General features: G+C 45.9%; 2 protein-coding genes across 3 annotated transcripts in view; one reads left to right on the top strand and one right to left on the bottom strand.

Annotated features, from left to right (window-relative positions):
• The window catches only part of Ywhae (tyrosine 3-monooxygenase/tryptophan 5-monooxygenase activation protein epsilon), a 47496-nt gene extending 39820 nt beyond the window's left edge, over positions 1-7676 (top strand). The window contains exon 6 of the mRNA XM_070027443.1: positions 6604-7676. Within this exon, the coding sequence (XP_069883544.1) occupies positions 6604-6656 (53 nt within the window). The 3' untranslated portion in view covers positions 6657-7676. The remainder of the gene's footprint in view (positions 1-6603) is intronic.
• Positions 7677-17048: 9372 nt separating this feature from the next.
• Doc2b (double C2 domain beta) overlaps positions 17049-26235 on the bottom strand; it is a 34122-nt gene continuing 24935 nt past the window's right edge. For both annotated transcript variants that reach the window (XM_070027431.1, XM_070027430.1), the window contains exons 7-9: positions 21321-21402; positions 20652-20748; positions 17049-19826 (exon numbers count right to left, since the gene is read on the bottom strand). In XM_070027431.1, coding sequence (XP_069883532.1) covers positions 19690-19826; positions 20652-20748; positions 21321-21402 — 316 coding nt within the window. In that variant the 3' untranslated portion in view covers positions 17049-19689. The remainder of the gene's footprint in view (positions 19827-20651; positions 20749-21320; positions 21403-26235) is intronic.

Raw genomic sequence — 26235 nt, 5'->3', positions numbered from 1 at the left:
TGGGGTTCTGTTGTGGGATTAACTTGGGGCCTGGGTGCTGTCACTGAGCTCTTTTTGCTCAAGGCTGATGCTGTACCACTTGGAGCCATAGTGCCACTTCATGTTTTCTGGTGGTTAATGGGAGATAAAATTCTCACAGACTTTCCTGCCCAGGTTGGCTTCAAACCACAGTCCTTAGATCTCAGCCTCCTTAGTAGCCAGGATTATACACGTTAGCCACTAGTGCCCAGCTGTGACTCTTTATTTCCAATTAACCACCAAAAAACCGGAAGTGGTACTGTGGCTTAAAATGGTAGAGCACTAGCCTTTTAGCAAAAGAACTCAGTGAGAGCACCTGGGCCCTGAGTTAAAACCCCACAAGCAACAACATAAGTTACTTAGGGAATATCTTCATTGTGGGAATCTGGAAAGGAGCTTACTTTCTCTTTGAATTATATAGAGAAGTGAATTATTTCCATCTTTAGGTCTATTTAAGAGCTATAATGTGCCTGTTATTAAGTTTTCAGTTGGAAATAGAGCATTTTACAAAACTTAATTTGTGATTTGGTATGTGAGTGTTGTGTGTGCAAATGGTAATTTTATGTTTAAAATTACAAATTTGTCACATTTATTGATTTTTGAAGATTTCTTTCTATCTTGGAAGACTTACTTTCGCTTCCCTTTTCTCCTCTCCCCTCCCCCTCCCATCTTTCTTCTTTTTGGTGCTGGGGATAGAATCCAGGTCCTTGTGCTACATGATAAATAACATGTTTTGCCACTTAGTGATAGCCTTATCCCTAAAGATAATTTGTTTCTGTGTAGATGGCAATGGAGTATAATGTGACCATTCATTATGAGATAATATAGTTGCTGGTATGGATTGGAAATGAAGTTTGTTAATAGTTAGAGCTAAAATTTCATTGAGAGCTATCCAAACTGAAGAAAATGTATTCCTTCATAATTTGTCTTTGTTGGTCAGAAATGGTAATACTTTTCAAAAACTACCTCTGAAAGTGTGTGTGTTCCCGGTTTCTTCCTTAAAGATGAGTCAGATTTCTGGCTATGGAACTAACATGAGAATTAGGCAGCTCAGCTTCTAAAACTCCCTAGCTCTATTGAGTAAATGCAATGTATTTTTGTTATGATATGTAACCTATTTACACACTTCCAACACTGCTAGATGGAGCTACAGAATACTTTTCCACACAGCACTACAAAGACTAGCCCTTGGAATGCAAAACCAATTTATCATCTCTGAGCTAGGATTATTCTAGCTTTAAATTTGTTTATATTTTAATCAAGAATGGCCAAACAGCCTTGCAGTCTTCACAGTTGATGATTTGAGAACACTAGTATCTCTGCCTCTTTTAGGGGGTGAAAAGCATGTACAGAGTTTGGTAAATGGTCTTAGTCATTGCTCTTTCCTAAACTGTTCTAAACCTGGAGATATTTTAAGGGTGAAGTAAAATAAATATTATCTGGAGTAAAATACTTTTCTGTATGTATGTGATACCCAGTGCCAGGGATTTATGGCCACTCAGCCACGCAGGATGCTAAGATCTGAGGATTACTGTTCAAAGCCAATCTCTGTAGGAAAGTCTGTGAGACACCTTTTCTAATTAACCATGAAAAGGCCAGAAGTAGCCAGTTGTTGGTAGCTCACACCTATAATCTTAGCTACTCAGGATGCTGAAATCTGAGGATTGCAAAGCCAGCCTGGGCAGGAAAAGACTTTGTTTTATTTTTTGGTTGTGGGGCTTGTATTTGGGGCCTGGGTGCTGTCCTTGAGCTTCTTTGTGCTCAAGGCTCAAGCCCTCAGCGCCAGTTTTTGAGTGGTTAATAGGAAATAAGAGTCTCATGGAGGGCTGAGAAGATGGCTCAGTGGTAGAGAGCGCTTGCCTTGCATGCATGAGGCCCTGGGTTCGATTCGAACCTCAGCACCACATAAGCAGGAAAAAAAAGCTGGAAGTGGTGCTGTGGCTCAGGTGGTAGAGTGCTAGCCTTGAGCTGAAGAGCTGAGGGACAGCGCTCAGGCCCAGAGTTCAGGTCCTATGACCAGACCCCCCCCCCAAAAAAAAAAAATAAATAAAAAGTCTCATGGACTTTCCTAGCTGGAGCTGGCTTTGAACGGAGATCCTCAGATCTCAGCCTGAGTAGCTAGAACTGCAGGTGAGAGCCACTGGCACCACACCTGGAAAAGCCTTTTTGGTGTGATTCTTTTATCCAATTAACTACAAAAAGCTCATGCTTGGATTCCTAACTACTCAGGATGCTGAGATCTGAGGATCACTGTTCGAAGCCAGCCTGGACAGGAAAGTCTATGAGACTCCTATCTCCAGTAAACTAGTTAAAAACAAAAAGGTGAAAGTGGAGCTGTGGCTCAACTGGTGAAGCACCAGCCTTGAGTAAAAAAAGCTCAGGGACAGCACTTAGGTCCTGAGTTTTTAAGCCCTGGAACTTACACAAACACAAAAATGTCTTTGTTATATGGTTTTATGAAACGGCTCATCTTTAAACTACATTAATGCATACACAAATACATACATACCTATGGTGCCCATATTGGTGCTGGAACTTGGTACCTTGAACTCCTGGCCTTTTCACTCATAGCTGGTGCCTGGACCACTTAAACCATACCTCCAGTTGTGGGCTTTTGCTGATTAATGGGGGATAAGACAAATTTAGTCAGCTTTGAACTTCAGACCTCTGGTAGGCCTCCTGAATAGCTAGGATTATAGGCTTAGCTACCTGTACCTGGCTTAAACTACTTCCTACAAAGATGTTTATATGTTTCTTTAATTCTAGAACTTTTTTTGGTTGGTTGGTTGTGGGGCTTGAACTCAAGGCTTGGGCGCTGTTCCTCAGCTCTTCAGCTCAAGGTGAGCATTCTGCCACTTGAGCCACAGCGCCACTTCTGGTTTTCTAGTGGTTTATTGGAGATAAAGAGTCTCACGAACTTCCCTTGAGAAGTAGGGGGGAGCTGGCTTTGAACTATGATCCTCAGATCTCAGCCTGCTGAGTATCTAGGATTACCGGTGTGAGCCACCAGCACCTGGCATTTTGTTGTTGTGGAAGGTTTAGTTGGGATTTATTTTAGTGTAACAGGGTTAAAGTAGGGAGAAATACAAAAAGAGAAACATTTCTCTCCCACCTCACAGGAAATAGGAATTAAAGACTCCCAGTTTTATTTCTAGAGAAACTTAGTTTAAGCTTTAGTACTTAATTCAGTCTAAAAAACTGATGTTGGTTAAAGACTAAATTTTAATTTAATATTTAGTAAATACTTCTAGTTTTTTTTCTGAAAACCTTTTTTAATTCACATAGAACAATTTGTACATTATATAGTTTTTTTTTTTTAGCACAGTGAAGAAGCATGATAGCTTAGTGGAAAAAAAAGATTTTTTAACATTCTAGTGAAATTAACTGAAACTTGCCTGAACCTACTATAATTGTTATGAATACTAAGACATTGTTTTATTGAAAATGTAGTACTGCATTTATTTAAAAAAATTTTTTTTTGACGTCTTCAGCTCAAGGCCAGTGCTCTACCACTTAGCCACAGTGCCACTTTTGGCTTTTTGATTGTTAATTGGAGATAAGAGTCTCACTTTCCTGCCGGGGCTGGCTTTGAACTGTGATACTCAGATTTCAGTCTCCTGAGTATCTGAGTAGCTAGGATTACAGGCATGAGCCACCTGCACCTGGCAACTTTTTTTTGTTGATTGTAGGGCTTGAACTCGGGGCCTGGGTGCTGTCTCTGAGCTCAAGGCAAATGCTTTACCTACCACTTGAGCCATAGCACCACTTTGAATTGTTTTTGTTGTACATTCAGTGCTAAGTATGAAAGAACTGCAGTCATAGACTTTACAGTTCTTTAGAATGTTACTTTCATTTAGGTTAAGGGTACTTATCTCATTTTTTTATTGACAAGTAATTTTTTAATGATTTTCCTATGAAAATAGTATTTCTGTAGGTGGAAATAATGGAGGAAATATAAGTGGTTTAACTACATACTTTTGTCTTTGTGTTGAAAATATGCTAATATCTGTCCCATTGTGTTTATTTTGAGAGATCAGTACTCTTGTTTGTTTTCTTTTTGGGGGGGGGTCCGGTCCTGGGGCCTGAACTCTAGGCCTGGGCACTGTCCCTCAGCTCTTCAGCTCAAGGCTAGCACTCTACCACTTGAGCCACAGCGCCACTTCCGGCTTTTTTCTTATGTGGTGCTGAGGAATGGAACCCAGGGCCTCATGCATGCAAGGCAAGCGCTCTACCACTGAGCCACCTTCCCAGCCCCAAGAGATCAGTACTCTTTTGAGTGTATTTGGTCCTTTTCTCTAACCAGTAAATGGACTTTCATACATAAGGCCATAGTAGAAATGTACGCTCTCTCTGCCTGTTCTTCACCAAAATCTAGAAATAGTGGGTAAAACTTCGGGAAACCTTTTTTTTCTCTTTCCTATGTATCGTTGCAGTGTTTATGCAGTTTAAAGACCAAAATCTGGCCAGGTTGCTTATGCCTGAGGTTGATGTGAGGATCACAGTTCAAAGCCATCATGGTCAAGAAAGTCCTTGAGACTCTTACCTCCAATTAACTATGCTAGAAAGTCAGATGGGGAGTTGTGGCTTATGTGGTAGAGTGCTAACTTTGAGCACAGAAGCTCAGAGACAGTTACAGAGGCCTTGTTCAAGGCTCCTTGGCTGCGCGCACGCGCGCGCGCACACACGCACACACACACACACACACACACAATCTTAACTTCCCTGTATCATTGATGTTTTCTTTTGTCCTGCTGTGTTGATTTTTCTGGTAATGTTGCTTTTCATATGATTGTTCTCCCTCCCTTTCTCCTTGCAATAGATTCCTAAAGGAAAATCCAACTCTTCTTTTCCTAAAATCTACTTTGTAAGTCATTATCATGGCACAGTGAATTCTGCTTTTAGTTTTGGTTCTTCACTAATCATGCCTGCATATTATCATCCCGTTGCTTACAAAACTGCCTGTTCTACATTCCAAGGTGCTAAAAACTTTCTAAAACATCAATGGCCTGCTACCCTGCCTTTGTCTATTTGGGTGTGACTTGTGTGAAGATGTATTTATGTGATTTTCATGCCAAAGTTACTTGGGACTTTTGCCACATATAATGGTTGCTTAGGAGTGAATTAGTTTGTTATAGTGCTAAATTGTAGCTTATTGTGGCAGTGTATTCCTGTTGAAAGTCTTTTGAGAGTAAATGATGTGTTCTTAGCCTGAATCTATTATTGTTCTTTGGGGAACACTTGGTGTCTTTCTTTCCTTCATAAATGGTTGTTTTTGTCTTTGCATGTCTCTGTATTGTAAGTTAAAAATGAGTGCTTTAACTTTTTAAGAGTCATATTAATCTAAATATATGTGTCACAGAAGTAATTTTAAAACTATCTTTACTTAATCCTTAATGCTATGACATTTCCTGCTTGTAACACCAAGATACTTAGATTGCTTGAAAGCTGGCCTCAGTCTATTTCACATTTAGGAAGCCAGTCTTAGTGTTGAACATCCCAATTGAATAATTTAACAGGCATTATGAATGAATTGGGTAGGTTGTCAGCTGAACTCTTACACGGTTGTTGGACTTATTTTAAATTTTTTCCTAAATTTGTGGTTTAGCACTTCCTGTGTATGTGTATTATTTTTATGCAGTGCGGAGGTTGGAGCACAGAGCCTTGTGCATGCTAAATACATACTCTAACTCTGAGCTCTTTTCCCAACTCCTGGTTAATTTATTTTGATTCAAACTAGTAACTACAAGGAATTGTTAAGTGTGGTGCAAGTACAAGAAAGACTGATTTTTACCTGTTTTACTATCTTAGCAAAGGCCTTTGCATGCTTCATTTCGGCTGATTTGATTAATGCTTATTAGCGGGTAGAAGACCCTCCAAAGATTGGCTTTTTGTTGCATGTCCTAGTGTGGTTGAAATTCCCTAGGCTAGTTACTTGTTTTATTCAAAGAGAAAAGAGAGATAGCATGAGAGAACTGGTCCAAATGCTCTTCTTTAATAACCTCAGTGGTCTGGTTTACTTTAAGCATGCTGTTTCCTTCTGAAATGAGAAATCTGGTTTGAATTTGCTATATGATAGGTCAAAAAACAAAATATTAAATGTTCATTTACAACAGCAGGATACATAGAAACTCCTGTGGAGCATTTTACTAATCAGTTCAATTTTATTGAAGCATTTCTTATAATGAGCTTGTAAGTAAATTAGATTTTGTTCAAACAAAAAACCAGAAACTTGGTTCTTGAGGAGGTTATTGAAAAGGGTATCTGATCCAGGATCTACATGAAAGCTTGAAAATCATTTTAAGAATATGGATACCCTGGCTGTGTACTTTAAAGAGCTTATTTAGCTTAAATATCATTGACTTCGTGCATCAGTTTTTGGTTTTTGACTTGATATATATCATCAGGATTGTGATCAGCAGGCCTTCTTGGTTTAAGCATCTCAGATGTCAAGGATGATTGAAGTTCTTTGCCTGTCTGTATTTAATAATTTAGCCAAAAGAAGAAATCTTCATGCTTTCAGAATATCTATATGACTACTATAGCTTAATAGTCAAGTCTGATAGAATTTTGTCTTCCTCCTCACAGGTGAAGAGCAGAATAAGGAAGCGCTGCAGGATGTGGAAGATGAAAATCAGTGAGACATAAAAGCCAACAAGAGAAACCATCTCTGACCACCCCACTCCTCCCCACCCTGCCCTTGGAAAGTCCCCATTGTCACTGAGAACCATGAAATCTGACTTTCACATTTGGTCTCAGAATTTAGGTTCCTGCCCTGTTGGTTTTTTTTTTTTTTTTTTTAAACAGTTTTCAAAAGTTCTTAAAGGCAAGAGTGAATTTCTGTGGATTTTACTGGTCCCAGCTTTTAGGTTCTTTAAGACACTAACAGGACTGTGTAGAGGCTTTTTCAGCATTACTGTATTGTCTCCATGCCAGGTGTGGCAAGATCATTAGAAATGGAAATTACATTTGAAAGCCATTAGACTTCTAGGTGATGCATCTTATAAAAGAGATTGATCACACTATAGAGGCATATGTGAATCATTTTTCCTTTTTCTAATTGTTTAAATCGAATTTTATACCAATGTTTAAATTTAATTGGGCGTTAACTTGAAGTGGTTGAAGATTGTTTTGGGGGGAGTTTGTTGCAATGGTTTTGCTGTAAAAAGTGTTTCAAACTCTGCTGAAGTGTTGGCTGAAAAGTTGAGTGCTGGTAACAGTTCAACAGTCCGTGGCTGCTCATTCTTGCCTACTTTTTCTCTCCCTCCGAAGCAGGTTAGCATTGAAGGTGGTATGGAGAAGCCTGCATGCGTGTTCAGTTCTTTGTTTCTTCTTCCCTCTCCCCTCCCTCCCTCCCTCCCTCTCTCTCTCTCTCGCTCTTTCCCTCCTTCCTTCCCTCCCTCCCCTTTCCTTCCTCCCTCCCTTCTTTCCTTCTTTCCTTCGCTCGCTCAACCTCTTTTGTTCAGTATGTGTAACTTGAAGCTAATTTGTACTACTGGATATCTGACTGGAGCCACAGATACAGAATCTGTATTGTTCTTACTGAAACACAGCATGGAATTAACATTAAACTTAAATAAAACAAACCTAAATGAAAAATGCCAAATACATTGCGCCTCCATCCTTTATACTTCTAAAATAAAATCTCTAGTCCAAACATATTGACAGTATTATGTTTGTCTGAATGTGAAAGATATACCCCGTTCCAAAAATCATTTGTGTTTCCTCAAGATGTATATTTTGGAAAAAAGAAAAAAACATTGCTTGTAATCTGGTTGTGAAGAATACTGAGTAATTTAAGTCAGTCTATTACATGTCCTGTTTTCCAAGCCAGTTAACACAGTATTTATGTTAATCATTAAAGTATAACATGTGTATTTAACACAGGTGTAATTATGAATCATTTTCTGCCATGGAGTTTTGGGTGCAACCAATCAGGCTGAATTCTTGGGCTGAAGTAAAATGGTATATTCCCAGAAAATACTGAAGTCCATTCCCAGTGTTACTTCTTACCAGAAATGTATGCATAAGTAGTTTCTTCCAGAGGTAGTTTATGTATTACCATGTGCATACTTGCTTTATGTCTCCTATACTGGTCTTATGTTAACATGGACATACACCTGAAGTTTGCAAAGCCAGTTTACTTTTGAACAAGTTCTTTCTTTGCTGTAGTAAATACTCAATATTTCTGTTTAATGGAATTTTTTGTGTGTAAGGTACAGATACTGCATGTCAGAAAACGTTTTCCTCTCTGGGAATGGGAAGGAAACACAGTATTCAGTTGGTAAGTGTTTCTTCCCCACACTTGACTATTTTTGTCAGTCATGGGACCTGAATTCTGGGCCTCGGCACTGACCCTGAGCTCTTCAGCTCAAGGCTAGTGCTCTGCCGCTTGAGCCACAGTGCCATTTCTGGCTTTTTCTGCTTATATGGTGCTGAGGAGTCGAACCCAGGGCCTCATGCATGCATTCAAGGCAAGCACTCTACCACTGAACCACCTTCCCAGCCCCACGTTTGACTTTTTTAAATGGCATGAACAAATATAGTCCAGGTTTGAGATCCTAGTAGCCTAGAAAAATTGTAAAAGATCCAACCGGTGAGTGGTTTTGTAGGTTTTATCGTCAGTTGTGTAAGCCATTTGAAGAATGTTTTTGAGAATTGTCTTTTCACCATAGAGTTGGAAACAGTTGTATCTTAGGTTAACTTCTGTGTGTAGCCACTTAAGGCCAGAATTGAAGACATTTGTAAATTTATTAACTACTAATACTAAGCCCATAGTCCCTTAGTTTTTCTCTCAGGGTTAGCATTTTTCCACTTGAGCCAGAGCTCCATTTCCAGCTTCTTGCTGGTTGCTTGGAGATGAGTCTCAGACTCACCTGCCTAGGCTAGCTTCAAACCTTGATCCTCATATCTCAGTGTCATAAGAAGCTAGAATTACAAGCGTGAGCTACCAGTACCTGGCTGTGGCAGTTTTAAACCATTTACAGAAGGCAAAGTATTTTAGACTTGTGCCACACTGAACACTAATGCCTGATGCGTAGACTTGAAAGATGTAAGCTCAGCTGTCATAGTTCACACCTGTGGCTTCTGGATTAGTTCTCTTGACTCGAGCACTAGGATATAGCTGTGAGCTACCATATGTTGGTGGAAATACTGGAAATAACATGGATAAGTAGCTGGGCACTGGTGGCTCAAACCTGTAATCCTAGCTATTTAGGAAGCTGGGATCTGAGTATCACAGTTCAAAATCAGTCTGGGCCAAGTCCCCATTAGCCTATCTCCAAATAACTAAAAAACTGGAAGTGGCACTGTGGCTCAAAAGTAGTAGAGCGCTAGCCCTGAGCAAAAAATCTTGGGGACAGTGCCCAGGCCATGAGTTCAAGCCCCATGATTAATCAAAAAAATAACTGCTTTGAGGATCACCCTTTATTGGCTCTCATAATCTGCTCACTGTTGTAGATATAGGTACAGGCCTAAAGGAGGGCAGAAAATTGGTTTTTCTTTAAAGAGAATTTGCTCCTTGATGGTAGATTTCTAGATTCCCAAAGGTTCTCTGTGTGTATTTGTACTACTTCCGTCTTGATTTATCCTTTGAGATTTTGTAGTTAGGCAGCAACTCCCAGCATTCCCTGGACACTCATGCCTCTGAGCTGTAGGTGGTTTATAGGTCTTCTACAAAGATCTTTTTGATGTTGAAGGATTGATTAGTTTGACTCGCTTCAGCCCCTAAATTGCCCTCTCCGGTAATGGCACATTTGTAGTTGTAAATACCTACTTAGAATTTGGTTTTAATGTAATTTTGGTGGGGGGAGGGGAGGTTGGTCGGGGCTTAAACTCTGGGCCTGGGCTCTGTCCCTCAGCTCTTCAGCTTAAGGTGAGCACTCTACCACTTGAGCCATAGCACCAATTCTGGTTTTCTGCTGGTTTATTGGAGATTAAGAGTCTCACAGCATGGCCTTTCCTTCCTGGGCTGGCTTTGAACCCTGATCCATCCTCCTGACTAGGATTACAGGTGCAAGCCACTGGCTTCTGCCTTTATATAAACTTAAGAACAAAAGAAGAAAAAGGGTGTGATAGCTCAATCCTGTAATCCTAGTTACTTGGGAAGCAGAAATCCAAAGATTGCTGTCTTGAGCCTATCTTAAAAAAATTAAGAGATTAAATTCACCAAATGCAGGGCACAGTGGTGCACCCCTATCCTCCTGACAATGTGAGAAAGAATAATCACAGTCCAGGCTGGCCCAGATGTGAGGTTCTATCTCAAAAATAACCAGCACATAGGACTGGAGAGGTGGCTCAGTGGTGGAGCGCTTGCCTTGCATGCATGAGGCCCTGGGTTCGATTCCTCAGCACCACATAAGCAAAAAGAAAAAAAAGCCGCAAGTGGTGCTGTGGCTCAAGTGGTAGAGGGCTAGCCTTGAGCTGAAGAGCTGAGGGACAGTGCCTAGGCCCAGAGTTCAGGCCCCCTGACCAGACCACCCTCCCACCCCCCCCAAAATAGCCAGCACAGAAAGGTATGGTGGGGTAGCTTAAGGTAGAACACCTGCCTAGCAAGGGTAGGGCCATACTCCTGGCTCAGATTGTGGCTCAGTGGTAGAATGCTTGCCTAGTATGCATCGAACCCTGGTTCAATTCCTCAGTAGCACATAAACAACAAAATATATATATATATATATATATATATATTTTTTTTTTTGTCTTGTCGATTGTGGGGCTTGAACTCGGCCTGAGTGCTGTCCCTCAGCTCTTCAGCTCAAGGCGAGCACTACCACTTGAGCCACAGCACCACTTTGGGCTCTTTCTACTTACATAATGCATGCGAAGCAAGCACTCTACCACTGAGCCACCTTCCCAGCCCCAAAATGTATTTTTTTTAAATTTTATTGTTGGTCATGGGGCTTAAACTCGGCCTGGGGGCTGTACCTGAGCTCTTCAGCTCCAGGTGAGCATTATATCACTTGAGCTGCAACGCCACAGCGCCACTTCCAGTTTTCTGGTGGTATATTGTAGGTAAGAATCTCATGGATTTTCCTGCCTGGGCTGGCTTTGAACTGCAGTCCTTAGATCTTAGCCACCTGAGTAGCTAGGATTACAGGTGTGAGCCAGTGGTGCCTAGCTTGAAAAATAAAAGCAAAATGCAGTGCTGGGAAGGTGGCTCAGTGGTAGAGCGCTTGCCTTGCATGCCTGAGGCCCTGGGTTCAATCCCTCAGCAGCACATACACAGTAAAAAGCTGGAAGTGGCGCTGTGGCTCAAGTGGTAGAGTACTAGCCTTGAGCTGGAGAGCTGAGGGACAGTGCCCAGGCCCAGAGTTCAGGCCCCACAACCAGACACCCCACCCCGCCCTCCCCCCCACCCCGAAAAAAATAGCAAAATGCAAACAAATGTTACTCTGGCTTAACTGTACTGTGTATTTAAAATATAAAATATTAAAAAGTAATAAATTCAGACTTGACTATTCCTCTACCAGAAAAATGAATAGTAAAATCTTAACCATTAAGGAGATGTAAAAGCTCATATCTATAAGATATCAGAAGGATGACATCTATGGATTTCTGTTTGAAAGCTACTCAGGCCAGGCAATCCTGTGAGATTATTGTCCATTAACTAGCAAATAGCTAAAACTCGGGGTGTCCTAGAGAGTAACCATTGCTTTTGGGAGGAGCAGATAAAGATTCTGGCTTGCTTTTCTACTTTAATTAGCCCATTTCTCCAGTAAAACAATTTTGAAAAGAGATGAGCTGTAATCCTGCTTACTCTGAACAGAGATCTGAAGGTCATGTTTTGACACCAGCGGGGGCAGGAAAGTCTGAAAGACAATCTTCAATTAACTGTTTAGAGAAAGCTAGAAGTGGAACTGTGGCTCAAGCTGTAGAGTGCTATCTAGCCTAGAACAAAAGAAGCACAAGGACAATGCCCAAGCCCTGAGTTCAAGCCCAGTAAATTCTAGCCATAATTGTAAAATCTGAGTGAGAGCAATAGACCTTTGAGCTCAGGACCAAAAAAGAACAAGGAGATGGAAGATAAAATTGTTAAGAAATGCTAATTGTGCTTTATGAAAATGTAGAGAAATGGTCTTATGTGTATGCCGTTGATATTTTACTTTTTTTTTTCTTTTTCTTTTGCCAGTCCTGGGGCCTGAACTCAGGGCCTGGGCGCTGTCCCTCAGCTCTTCAGCTCAAGGCTAGAGCCCTACCACTAGAGCCACAGTGCCCCTTCCAGCTTTTTCTGCTTATGTGGTGCTGAGGAATCGAACCCAGGGCCTCATGCATGCAAGGCAAGCACTCTACCACTGAGCTACCTTCCCAAGCCTAGAGTGCTAATCTTGAGCAGAAAGCTTAGAGTGCCAAGGCCCCAAACTCAAGCCCCAGGACACATACACACACACACACATACACACACACACATGAACATTCTTGGACATCTTTTGGTATGCATTTATGTTGTATGTATATTAAAGGAATTAAGTGGGTGGTGGGAGGTAGTGCTCTGCCACTTGAGCCACAGTGCCACTTCCTCTGGTTTTCTGGTGGTTTATTGGAGATAGTCTCATAGTCTTTCCTGCCTGGGTTGGCTTTGAACCGCGATCCTCAGATCTCAGCTTCCTGAGTAGCTAGGATTACAGGCGTGAGCCACTGGTACTTGGCACAGCCATTCTTTTATGTGTGTAAATGGATTTAATTCAAGATTTGATTTGGTAACTGATTTAATTTCCTTGATGACTTTTTAATATGTTGAAATATTCCTCTTTGTTAGATATCCACTTGATTATTTTGGTTAGGTGGTCATTTTCTTTCTGATCTGTAGGAGGAGGTGTTTTAGGAAGAGTCTGCTTTTGGAACTGTAATTGCTACTATCACTGTCTTTTTTTTTTTGGTCCGGTTGTGGGGCCTGATCTCTGGGCCTGGGCGCTGTCCCTCAGCTTTTCAACTCAAGGCTAGCGCACCACCACTTGAGCCACAGAGCCACTTCCGGCTTTTTTCTTATGTGGTGCCGAGGAATCGAACCCAGGGCCTCAGGCATGCAAGGCAAGCACTCTACCACTGAGTCACCTTCCCAGCCCTCACTCTGTCTTAATAATGATACTTTTTTCTTTCCTCTTACTTGAGCAAGGGAGCTCAAACCCAGGACCTCAGGAATGTTAATCAAGCAAGTCTTTCCTTTGAGGTAAGTGCTATGCCTATGTTACATGCAGAAGGTTTTGCACAATGAGACCCTGTCTCAAATAAAAGAAAGGGTTCCTATCATCTAGACCTAGAATTAGGCAGAATGTGTTTCGTGTATGGTGTGATAGAAATATTAAAAACTTTTTAATGGCACTGGTGGCTCAACTCCTTTAATCCTATTTAGGAGGCTGAGACAGAATCACAACTCAAAGCCAGCCTGTGCAGAAAAGTCTGTGTGTGTGTGTGCAAGCACGTGTGCGCGCATGTGTTCATCCTAGTCCTAGGGCTTGAACTCAGGGCCGGCCTGGGCACTATTCCTGACCTGCTTTTGCAGAAGGCTAGCACTCTACTACTTGAGCCACAGTGCCATTTCTGGCTTTTTCTTCTTCTTTTTTTTGTTGGTCGTGGGGTCTGAACTCTGGGCCTGGGCGCTGTCCCCTCAGCTCTTCTGCGCAAAGTTAGTGCTCTACCACTTGAGACAAGCACCACTTTTGGCTTTTTCTGCTTCTGTGGTGCTAAGAAATCTAACCCAGGGCCTCATGCATGCAAGGCAAACACTCCACCACTGAGCCACCTTCCCAGCCCAGCCCACCCCTCCTGCCCCCGGCTTTTCCTTTTTTTTTTTTGTCGGTCGTGGGACTTGAACTCTGGGCCTGGGCACTGTCCCTCAGCTCTTCAGCTCAGGGCGAGCGCTCTACCACTTGAGCTACAGCGCCACTTCCGGTTTTTTTCTGGTGGTTTATTGGAGATAGGAGTCTCACGGTCTCTCCTGCCCGGGCTGGCTTTGAACCGTGATCCTCAGATCTCAGCCTCCTGAGTAGCTAGGATTACAGGCGTGAGCCACCAGCGCCCGGCTTTCTCTAGGCATTCTTTACTGTTGAGATGGTTCCTGCTTTTTGGCATCTGTCCCTTTTCCTTGGATGGCACTCAGCTTTTGCTGCTGGCTTGGGGACTTGGTGTGAAAGCAGTGTGTGACTGTCTTGTCCCCAACTATGGTTTCAACTGTCATTGTCACTCCTCCCCCTTGACCCAAGGAGGAGTCAACTTCAGTCGACTCATTTCTCTCCTAAAAATCTGAGCTAAGGGGCCCTGACAATGTTCCTAGGTGGCCGTGGAGAGGCAGACTGAAAAGCCACTGAGCCATCACTGTGTACTGACAGATCACAGACCGTGACTCCTCACTCCCCTTCATGACCGCAGGGACCACATCTGTCTGGTTTGTCCCCTACCGGGCCCAAGCCAGAGCCAAACAGAGCAGGCCTCCAGTAAGAATTTAACAAGTGGATTAAATCTGTTAACAAATATATGTAGGGAGCCAAACCCTGTGTATCTGGGGCACTGGTTCAGATGGTGCTGGACCCAGACCCAGATAAGCTGCTATAACTTCAGTGCCATCAGTGGAAAAAAGGGAAAAGCAGTTGTGCTGAATGAAGGGTCATTCAGCCCAATTAAAAAAAAAGTGTTGGGGCTGGGAAGGTGGCTCCATGGTAGAGTGCTTGCCTTGCATGCATGAGGCCCTGGGTTCGATTCCTCAGCACCACATAAGAAAAAAGCCGGAGGCTGGGAAGGTGGCTCAGTAGTAGAGTGCTTGCCTTGCATGCATGAGGCCCTGGGTTCGATTCCTCAGCACCACATAAGCAAAAAGAAAAAAGCCGGAAGTGGTGCTGTGGCTCAAGTGGTAGAGCACCAGCCTTGAGCTGAAAAGCTGAGGGACAGCGCCCAGGCCCAGAGTTCAGGCCCCACAACGACCCCCCCCCCCAAAAAAAAATGTTGCCTTTTGTCACAATGTAGATAGACCTGGAGGACAGTATGCTAATGAACTAAGCCAGTTACACTGGCTTATGCTGACAGACACGGCTTCGTTTGAAGGATTTGTAATAATCAGACTTTCCAAAGCCAAGATTACTGTGAGGGGTGGGGAAAATGGTATATAGTGTCCTTTCTGCTGATTTATTCCAGAGATGAGCTGTACAACAGTGTTTATAATATTATGCACTTCAACATAGCTGAGGTTTGCATCTCTTAACCCTCTCCAAGAAAACTGGGAGGTGGAGGTGTTTGATATGTGTATTCATTGATGGGGTGCTGGCAGGTCTCATGGTCAGTATATGTTCAAACATTGCATATTGATAATGTATCAGTTATACCCACCTTAGTAAGGCTGTTTAAAAAGAGCCCGTGAGCCTGCAGAGAGAGGAGGGGACACAGGAAGATTCAGAGAGCTGTAGGGGAAAACCCAAGACCCTTAAGAGATGTTATTTTCTCTGCTTTCTGATTCCTACCCTGCAGTAAGTTCATTCTGGGGAGGCCACTTGGATCACCAGCCCCGTGTCTCCAGCACCACATCTCCAAATTAAGAGTGTGTGGGGTCATGCTCTCCCTTAGCTTCTTTTGCTCAGGGTTAATGAAAGCTCTACCACTTGAGCCACAGCTGTTTCTGGCTTTTTGCTCGTTAATTGGAAATAGGAGTCTTTCAGACTTTCTTGTCCTGGCTTCGAGCCTGGATCCATCCTCAAATCTCAGCCTTCTGAATAGCTAGGATTAGACATGAGCCACCAGCACTTTGACACAGTCTTTCAGAGTAAACCAGTGGTCCTGTACTCCAGTTTTGGGAGCATATGTTTGGGCCCAACACTATCAGAACCAGTGCCCCAGACACACTGCTTTGGCTCTCTGCAAATGTCTGGCCAGCAGATTTTATCCACTTGTCCAAGAAATTCTTGCTGCTGTCCTGCTCTGTTCTTAACTGTGGTTTCAACTCTGGGATAACCAGACAGGTAACTAGGAATTATCTGTTGTTTGTTTTTGTCCACCATGGGGCTTGAACTCTGGGCCTGGGTGCTTTCCCTGTGCTCTTCAGCTCAAAGTGAGCGCTCTACCACTTGAACCACAGTGCCACTTCCCATTTTCTAGTGGTTTATTGGAGATGAGTCTCACAGAGTTTTCCTGCCTAGCCTGGCTTGGAACTGCCATCCTCAGAACTCAGCCTCCTGAGTAGCTAGGATTACAGGCGTGAGCCACCTGTGCCCAGCAAAAACTGGGTCTGATTTTTTTAAACAGGGTCTTGCTGTTTTAAGTCTTGCTGGCCTGAACTCTTGCTGCCTCAGCCTCTGGACTACTGGGATTATAGGTGTGTATCATGATGCCCAATCCCACCTGATTTTTAGTCCCTTTGTTCCTCCTTCCCACACACAAAATAATGGTTTCTCTTTGCTTCTAGTACTGGAGTACTTTCATACTTGAAAAGTGGGTGCTATGCTGTGTGAACCATATCTCCAGCCCCTTTTTCCATTGGTTAATTCTGAAGTAAGGTCTTGGTTTCTGCTGGGCTGTGATCCTCCTACTTAGGCTTCCCTGTGTCACTGAGGATGTCAGGCACGTGCTACTGCACCCAGTCATTGAGATGAAGTTTCAACTTTCCTGCCCTGGCTGACAAAACCATAATCCTCCATCCCTGCTTTCCAAGTAGCTAAGATTATAGACTGAGCTATTGGGTCACCTTCACTATATCATTATTCATACCCTCCTCATTCTCAGGTCTTAGCCCCTTCTCCTCCTGGTGCCCAGTAATCCTTTTTATTCATGTCTTTGATTCTGCCCAGTCATTTTGCTTGCCACTTTCCCACATTTCATTCTGTGTGTGGTCAGGACACACACGCAGATGCCAACAGGTCAGGCATATTGGTCTGGCTATGCAAAGGCTGGAGTATGAGTTTTGGCTATATGTTCATGTTCCTGGGCCTCAGTTTCCCCAACTGTAACAGCAGCATGCCTCCAGTGGGTTCTTAAGAGGAAAGCCCCAGTAAGTAGCCTTCCCCTCAACCAGCCATTCATCCTCCAAATCTGTTAAAATGAATCCCACATCAATATTGCAATATGACATTTCCATTTACTTTGGATTATATGCCATTATAAATATTAATAAGACTTAAAAAGGACACCTTTGGGAAGGCCAGACGAAAAGTACAAAAATTTTGTGGTGAGGCTGCAGTTTGAGGACACTTTCTGCAGCCGTCACATGGTAGCAAAACAGTTAAGCAGTGCACGAGAGTCTGCGTCGACGACAGCCAGAGTCCATGCATCGGGAGGTTCACTTGGTTTGAGACGGAACAAAGGGCAGGACATGCACGGCCCGAGCTCGGCGGGCCGGGGAGGTGCAGTTCCTCCCTTTCGCCACTAGAGGTCAGGTGGTTACTGCCTCAGGGTTGGAAGACGGGCCCATCGGGGATCGGCTAGTGGTAGCGGTGGGCAGGGCAGAGACCTAGTTACTGACACCTGACTTTGGAATAATTTTGGACTTTTGTTTTTAGGGGGGAAAAAAAGCGTTGTGTGAGTAATGGGCCCAAGGAAAGATGCCCTTCAAAAGCAGAGCCGATTCTGCAGCTTCTCAAAGCACTCTTCTTAAATGCAATATGCACAAGGCCTAGAATAGTCTCAGGACCCAAGGGAAGATTTTGCCATTCCTAGCGGCTCCTGCTGAGCTCCCCATTTTACACCTGAGCAAGGTAGTCAGAAGACAGCGCCCATTCTGTCTTATGGCCAACAGGGATCATTTTCACGGTCAAGTCCACTCCTGTACAGCCTGGGGTAGTAGAAAGCCCTGAATTGGGTACTGGGAATCCTGCCTTCTTGGCTCAGCTGGACCCCATTTGCCCCAAGTGTCTTATTAAGAAAGTCATCCTAGGTAGGGTTCACAGCCCTTCTAGTGGGGCCCTTTTGCACTTCCTTGTCTGGATTGGCTGCCCAGAACATGAAGCTGAGGACGTATCCAGCACTCACCCATACACAGGGTCCCTTAAATGTAGGCCACCACACAGTCCCCATTCTGGCTATGAGCATAGAAGAGGGCCTTTGCCTCAAGCTCCTTGACCACAGAACAAATCTGAAGTGGCAGGATGGTGTCAGAGCCAATTAGGAGACAAGACCCCATATCTCCAGAATTTAACAGACCATACTCAGTACCCAGTACCCCAGGAGGTAAGTCCTGGAAAGTCCTCACCAAAGGGTTTGAGACTTGGTTTGCCTCTCCCAGATGTGTGGCTTTGGCCAACTATCACACTTTCTCCAACCTACTTAAGAGTTGTGAAGACAGTGTCTGCTGCCCCCCCAAACACAAGGCAAAACTTTCCTCAGGATGGGAAACCCATCTCCACGCACAGCAAGAGCGCCAGGGGATGTGGGGACTGGAGATGTTTTCCCTGCCAACTAGAAAAGGGCTGAGAATGATTTGGGATTCAAGCTACCACCCCAGAGGCCTTGAATCCAGGTTCCAGCTGTGCTAGGGCCTTGGGTTGCCCTCCTCAGGACGTCTGGGCTCAGTCAGACAAGAATGGATTGAAACTCCTTGGTTCTGCATTTGTTTATCCAATCAATGTTCCTGAAGGTTGGGGCTTTGGATCTTACAATTGAGATCCTCTCAAACTCTTCCTGGAGACTGACTGGCGTGGCAGGGTCTCTTTTTTCCTAGTTCCTAGGCAGCTCTACAGGCCTTCTGGAAACAAGATCCTCCTGGACTGCCACTTGATACTCCTGAAAAGGGCATTGTGGCCACCTTAGAATAGAATGTCCAGGGTAGCCATGAAGGGGCCTCACACCAGCTTGAGCCCAGAGGGATGGGTAAGGGGCATGGAGGAATGTTTTCTTCGGTCAAAAGAAACCTCTTCTTGTAGCTGAGGACAACTTAGCAAGGTCTCCTCAGGAGGACAAAGGGACCAGAATGGGCAAGCAAGAGTCTGAGCATGGAACTTCGCATTTCTCCCCCTCACCAGGAATGCCGCTCTCTAGAGTGACTCCAAGACTACACCCCTTCCTACTCCCATCCTTTTCCTCTCCCTTCCAAACCTCTAGGCCCTGCTCCCACTGCCTGGACTGTCTTCTTTGTTGCCTAGAACCTTGATCATCCTTCAAGGCCTAGCTAAGCACGGCCTCCTCCAGGAAGCCTTCCCTACTTTCCTGCAAGCCACAGTAACACCACTTGCAGGGGCCAGCTGTTCTGGTGGTCTCCGCCCCCCTGTTATAGGGGCCAGCATTCGGCCCCCTGCTGAGCTGGAGGGCTCACTTCACCTCCCTGGGACTCGCAGACTCCTGTCTGCTGGAGCCTTTGGAGCTGCACTATACTTGGCTCACAGGCTCTCCACCTGCCTGCAGCGCAAGGGGAAAGGATGTGGCGGAATGCCGCTTTTGCCTTCGCCTTTAGCGTTCTGTCTTGTGCCTCAACCCACCCTCCCCGCTCTGCTCTCTCTGGCTTCACCAGAGCATGGAGCTCAGCCAGTCCCAGGCAGTGCTGAGGTCTCTTCCTACCACTGGCCATCCTGGACCCCCGGGCTCTGGCGTCCCTGTCCCCCTCCCTTTCTGAGTGGCTGGGCACTGGGTTCTCCAAGCCGTGGAGCTGCAGTGGCTCTGTGTCCGAGCAGGTGTTCTGAAGGTTGCCCAGCGTTGGGGCCACAGCCCTTGGTGGCAGCTGAGGAAGCCCAGGGCCTGGCCTGTGCGGCCGGGTGGCAGGGTGGGCAGTCAGTCACTGAGCACTGCCCCGGGGAGTTCGTTGGTGAGTGTGTGCCAGCGCTCGATCCTCTTGTCCTTGTTCTTCAGGCAGTCGAACCAGTGCTTCAGGCGTTCGCCCTTGGCATTGATGCCCAGGACCACACCGCCTGCAGGAGGGGCCAGAGGGAGGGCCAGGGGCCTTAGTGACCAGGGGCCCTGGGAGGTTCTTCCTCCCGGAGTCTGTACCGTGAGCGGACTCTCCCCGCCCACCAGGCCCTGTGTATGCACAGGCCTGGCTTTCGGCTGTACTCTGTCTCCCCACCCCCCATGTCAGAGACCCAGGTCCTGCTCTTTCTCCACTAGGATGGGGACAGTGCTGGGAAAGGGGGCATGGTAGGTGTTAGGGGCTGAGGAATGGGGATCGGAAAAGGGAAAGAAGACCTGGTGTACTGGCTCATATCTGTCATTTCAGATACTTGGAAGGCATAGATTGGGAGAATCACAATTTGAGGCCAGCAAGGCAAAACGCAAGGCCCCATTCCCGCAAGCCAAGTATGATGGTACACTTCTGTAATCCCAGCTGTTTGAGAGGATCATGAGCTGAGGCCACTCAGGGCCTGGAACAAAACGTGTTAGAGGCATGGCTTGAATGCTAAAGCACCTGCCTAGCAAGTGCCAGGCCCTGAGTTCAAATCCTAGTACTAAAGGTGGGAGAAGAGGAGAGAAAGGGTAGGGCCGTGGCAGGCTTACTGTGTCACAGCGACTAGGGGCCACATGGGCTCAAGAGCCCAGCCCCAGGGTTTGACCATCAGATCACCTCACTCTCAGACGCCACTCTATGGATCTGTCACTTGTCACATGGGGCAGGCTGGGACAATATCTGAAACACCTTACACTGGGGACAGATGGTCCATAGCCCCAGGCTTCCCCAGAGACCAGCCAGGAGGGGCCAAATCCTGATTCAGGCCAAATCCATCCCACTGTCCCCTTACCGATGAAATCATTGGACTTTCCAATGTCATAATCCCAAACTGTGACCTCCAGGGTCTTCTTGGCCAGATCACCATGCTTGATCTCATAGCAGAACTCCTGCTGGGCAGAGGGGAGTGTTAGGGCAGGGCCACATGGGGGGGGGGGAAGGGGTGTGCAGTATGGTGAGGGCAAGGAGGGGTGGAGGTGGGCAGGCATGGGGCTGGATTATCATGAGTTCTCACTCAAGGTAAGAGCTCAGCCAAGGTCCCCATCTCCTCATCCACAGCCCATTCTCACCGAAGCTGTCCTCTGCGGCTCTCAGCCCCTTGCTGTGTGTATGTGTATGTGTGTGTGTGTGTGGGGGGGGGTCCTGTTCATACTTGACTTCTGGGCTAGCTTTGTTTTGTGGAGTCTCTCCTTTGCTAGCTGTGGCGCAGGTTCCCCTTAGGATCCTTCTCCCTCTGCTCAGATCCCCGTCCTGGGAGGGTGGAGCCTCCCGGCCACTTCCCACCCATATCACCAAAGCCTGGTGGGGGCCTCGCCCCTTCTGTGAGGAGGCCTTCCCATCTGCTTTTCACCCCTTTCTTGCTACCACCAGCTCCTGCAGTGCAAACCCCACCCCTTTAGATCCCCACCCACCCCTTGGGGAGGCCCAAGGCCCCTCAAGAAGCCATTTCAGCCCTTCGTACCTCGTTGAACTCTGGGTTCAGGGTTTTCTTCTTCACTGCTGTCTTATGCTTGGATTTCTTATCCACATCTGGCTTCAGGTATCTGTAATTACAACCAAAGGCAGTCAGTGCTGGGGGAGGGCCATGGGCCACAGTGGAGCGGGCGGGACTGTGTACTGCTCCTGTCCCTGGAGACAAGGTCCCAGCCCTCAACATGGGATTTTCCAGCACTGCACTGTGGCTGGTGATAGTTGCTGTGGAGAAGGAAGTGGTCTTGGTGGTACCCACAGAACCTCCATCCCCCAGGAAGAGAATGGGCCTGTCTCTGGAAGTTTAATTTTCATGAAGCTCATGTTTCCTACTAGAAAAATGTTTTCAGCAGAGCTGGTCCTTTGTTCAATTGTTTCTTTTTTCTGGCTGTACTGGGGCTTGAACTCAGGGCCTTGTACTTGCTAGGCAGGCTGAGTTGAGCCTCCAGCCTTTTTTGTACTTATTGTTTTTAAGATGAAGGCTTTGCTTCCTGCCCTTGTGTGTCTGGACCTTAATCTGCCTGTTTAATTTCCTGTCCTACCTGGAATGATAGGCAGGTGCCACTATGTCTATCTTCTTTACAGACCTGGTCTGCCTGTCCTAGATTGGAAAAATGATCCTCCCAATCTCAGACTCCCACTTAGCTTAGGACAACAGGAACATTCCATCGTGCCCAGGAACAGGTTGAAAAGAGATCCCACCAACTTTTTGCCCAGGCTGGCCTTGAACTGTGATCTGCCTGTTCTCAGCCTCCCAGATGGCTTACAGGCATGAGCCACTGGCACGTTTCTTTAAATAAACAGATTAAAAGCACAGCCAGCTGGCTGGGAAGGTGGCTCAGTGGTACAGTGCTTGCCTTGCATGCATGATGCCCTGGGTTCAATTCCTCAGTACCATATAAGCAAAAAAAATCTGGAAGTGGCACTGTGGCTCAAGTGGTAGAGTGCTAGCCTTGAGCTCAAGAGCTGAGGGACAGCGCCCAGGCCCAGAGTTCAAGGACCCACAACCGACAAAAGAAAAGAAAAGAAAAGAAAAAAAATGCATAGCCAGGCACAAGTAGCTCATGCCTATAATCCTAGCTACTCAAAAGGCTGGTATCTGAGGATTAAGGTTTGAAGTTAGTAGAGTTATGAGATTCTCATTTCCAATTAATGACCTACAGAAAAAAAAAGGTGGAGCTGTGGCTCAAGTGGTAAAGCACAAGTCTTGAGCAAAAAAGCCCAGGGCCAGTGCTCAGGCCCTGAGATCAAGCCCCAGGACTGGTTGTGCAGGACATGGGTGTGTGCAAGTGTGGGTGAGTGAGCACCAGGCATTGTGATGCTAGCCTGTAATACCAAGCAGTCAGAAGGCTAGCCTAGGCTTCACAGTGATACATAAAAAAAAAAAAAAAAAAAAGACTTTCTTGGGGTTGGGAAGGTGGCTCAGTGGTAGAGCGCTTGCCTTGCATGCATGAAGCCCTGGGTTCGATTCCTCAGCACCACATAAGCAGAAGAAGTTGGAAGTGGCACTGTGGCTTAGCCGTGAGCTAAAGAGCTGAGGGACAGCACCTCAGAGTTCAGGCCCCATGACCAGCAAACAAACAAACAAAACAAAAACAAAAAAGACTTTCTTGATGAATTCACATACCACCACTTCCATCCTCAAGTTTTAGGCCTCCTGGAGAGGGAGGCTAGGCTAAGCTCTGCAGCATCCACCTGGTAGACAGATGCAGACAAGCTGCCTTCTCCAGAGTTCAGAGAGATGGACTGATTTGTCCAAGCTTCCACAGTTGTTATGCTTGTGGATAGAGCTTGGAAGCCATGCCCAGTGACAGCCTGGAGGAGAGGAGGAATTGCTCCAGCTCTCTGGAGAACCTATTGCCCTGCCCCTGCACGGATAACTGGGTGACAGTTGCTTTACTCCTGCTGAGTGTGCTCTAGATGACAGCACTTCAGTCTCTGCCACTCCCAGCTTCCTGGTGCACCGCTCAGTGTCAAAGGAATGACAGGAGTCCTAAAAGTGCCATGATAGGTCCTCAGGCAGGTGGCATCAACTTCTAGCTCAAACCTTGCTGGCATCTTATTACTGTTTTCCTTTTTTTTTTTTTTTGCCAGTCCTGGGGTTTGAACTCAGGGCCTGGGCACTGTCCCTGAGCTGCTTTTGCTGAAAGCTAGTATTCTACCATTTGAGTCACAGTGCCATTTCTGGCTTTTTCTGTTTATGTGGTATTGAGGACTCAAACCCAAGGCTTCATGCATTCTAGGCAAGCCACATTCCCAGCCCCTCCTTTGTCTTTTTTTTAATTTTTTTACTTTTTTTAAATTTTTTTATTGTGAAAATACTGTACAGAGGGGTTACAATTACATGGGCAAGATAATGAGTACATTTCTTATCAAGCACTGTAGCCTCCTCCTTTGTTTCCCCTTCCCATCCCTTCCCATCCTCCTCCTGCCCCCCCCAATCCTCTCCCCTCTCCCCCCCCCCAAAGTTGTAAAGTTCGTTTTCGACATACGACTTATACTTCTCATTGTTGCAACAGGTCCACCTGTATCCCTATTTAAACGACTTGTTTTTCCCCTTCCCCTCCACAAATTATACCCACATCAAATACAGTGAAAGCAGGGGTTATACTGTGGGGGAGGGACATACAAAGTAACAAAGAAATAATCTTATAAATGCGTTAGAAACAATTGCATGAAAGAAAAAAAAAACATTTGAATACGTATCTTAGGGTTCATTTCCCTAACATTACCTTATCTGACCTTTTCTGCTTGACTCAGACATATACTAGATATTGCAAATAAGGGAAACCATGGGACCTTTGTTTCTTTGGGCGTGGCTTCACTTAATATAATTTTTTCCAAGCCTTTCCATTTCCTAACAAATGGGGCAATGTCATTCTTTCTGATCCCTCCTTTGTCTTTTAAAAATGCCATTTTATAAGTCAAATGCCAGTAGCTCATACTTGTAATCCTATCTACTCAGGAGGCTGAGATTTGAGGATTGCAGTTAAAAGCTAACCTGGGCAGGAAAAGTCTGTGACACTTTTTTCTCCAATTAAACACCAAAAGCCAGAAGCTGTTGCTCAAGTGGTAGAGTGTCAGCAATAAAGCTGAGGGACAGAGCCCAGGCCCTGAGTTCAAGCCCAGTATTGGCACACAAAACAATTTGTAACTTTCATTACATAGATAATATTGATTTATTAAAGAGACACTAGAAAGTTATGTCAACGAAAGTGGGAGGAGAAATTAGGATATCTATTTACATCAGCTTCATACAATTGAAGGGTTAAAGTAACTCCATTTTGAGGCAGTGACCATTTATTTGTTGCTTGTTTATCTCAGCTAGCAGAGAAACACGTTGTGGTAATCCAAACACCTGGTTGTTCGCCTTTATAAGCCCTGCAAATATTTAGCTCGGGGCTCTCCTCCTAGGCTCCGCTGTGTCAGAGTATAGGACAAGGCCAGAGCTGCAACCTGTCTAAATAAAACCTTGCTTTTGCATTTTGGAACATCTGACTCTCCTTGGTCTTCTTGGTGGAGGTCCTGCGACGTGGGCACTACACAATCAACTCAAATTGGGAACAATCTACATGCCCTTTAGCGGGGACCTGGTCAGCCACAGCTGTGGTTTATGCCCACAGCAAGAAGGAAGACTTAACACACTGACCCAAATCACCACCAAACGTGGGAACCTTAAAAGCATCCTGTTGGGCTCAAGAAGCCAGACACCAGAGTCAGCATCCATCCCAGGATGCTATGAAAATCTTGGCCAGAAAACGGTATGGCAATATAGTTGGTCTGTCCTTTACTTCTACAGTTAGCAGATACAATCAACAGGAGATTGGAAATATTCCAAAGATATTACATGGAACATGTGCACATATTTTTGTCCCCAAGACTCCTAATCAAGCCGGGCGCTGCTGGCTCAGGCCTGTAATCCTCACTACTCCGGAGGCTGAGATCTGAGGATTACGGATCAAAGCCAGCCCAGGCAATAAAGTCCGTGATAAACCACTAGAAAACTGGAAGTGGCTCTGTGGTGATAGAGCGCCAACCTTGAGCTGAAGAGCCGAGGGACAGCGTCCAGGCCCAGAGTTCAAGCCCACAACCCCCCCCAGACTCATAAGGAATCAATAGCTTCTGGCCTCTCAGGCCTCACTTCACTCCTTTGCTCCTTCCTCTCTTGCCAAGGCCCTGGCCTCACCTTTTCCTTCTCACCCCGCCCCCCTCCCTTCCGGCTATGCCCTGCAGGCCTCGCCACGCCCTCGTGGCGCCAACTCAGCCTTCAGGCCCCGCCCACTATCTGCTGCAGCCCCGCCCACTCTTGGCTTCGCCACGCCCCCTCCCTGGCGCGTTTGTGTTCTCTGTGCTCACCAACCAGGTCGCTAAGACCTCGCTCCTCCGGAGGACCCTCTCCTGTCGCGGCAGCTCAAGAAGCCCTCACCCCCACCCCTCCACCCCGCGGCAGTGCCGCCCCGTCGTTCCTGGGACGGTTTTGGTCGGTCGTGGGGCTGGAACTCTGGGCCTGGGCGCTGTCCCTGCGCTCTTCAGCTCAAGGCGAGCGCTCTACCACTTGAGCCACAGCGCCACTTCTGGTTTTCTAGTGGCTTATTGGAGATCAGAGTCTCACGGACTTTCCTGCCCCGGCTGGCTTTGAACCGCGATCCTCAGATCTCAGCCTCCTGAGTAGCTAGGATGACAGGCGTGAGCCACCCGCACCCTTGTGTTTACCAAAGGCTCCTGGAAGGATCCCTTTGGGTGCGGGGAGAGGGCTGAGCAGGAGGGAGCTGCCTGGCGTGGCAGAGCAAGTTACTCCCAGTTTCATGTAAATGAAATGCAGGTGGCCACTGGAGCGAGCGCGGGGGGCTTGTGGCAGGGATAACTAAGCCTGGCACGTCGAGCCTATGGTTGTAACCCGGTGTTTT

This window comes from Dipodomys merriami, unplaced genomic scaffold (assembly GCF_024711535.1).
Source record: "Dipodomys merriami isolate MVZ:Mamm:240054 unplaced genomic scaffold, mDipMer1.0.p SCAF_19, whole genome shotgun sequence".
Taxonomy (NCBI): Eukaryota; Metazoa; Chordata; class Mammalia; order Rodentia; family Heteromyidae; genus Dipodomys; species Dipodomys merriami.
This window is presented reverse-complemented; position numbering and strand designations above follow the sequence as displayed.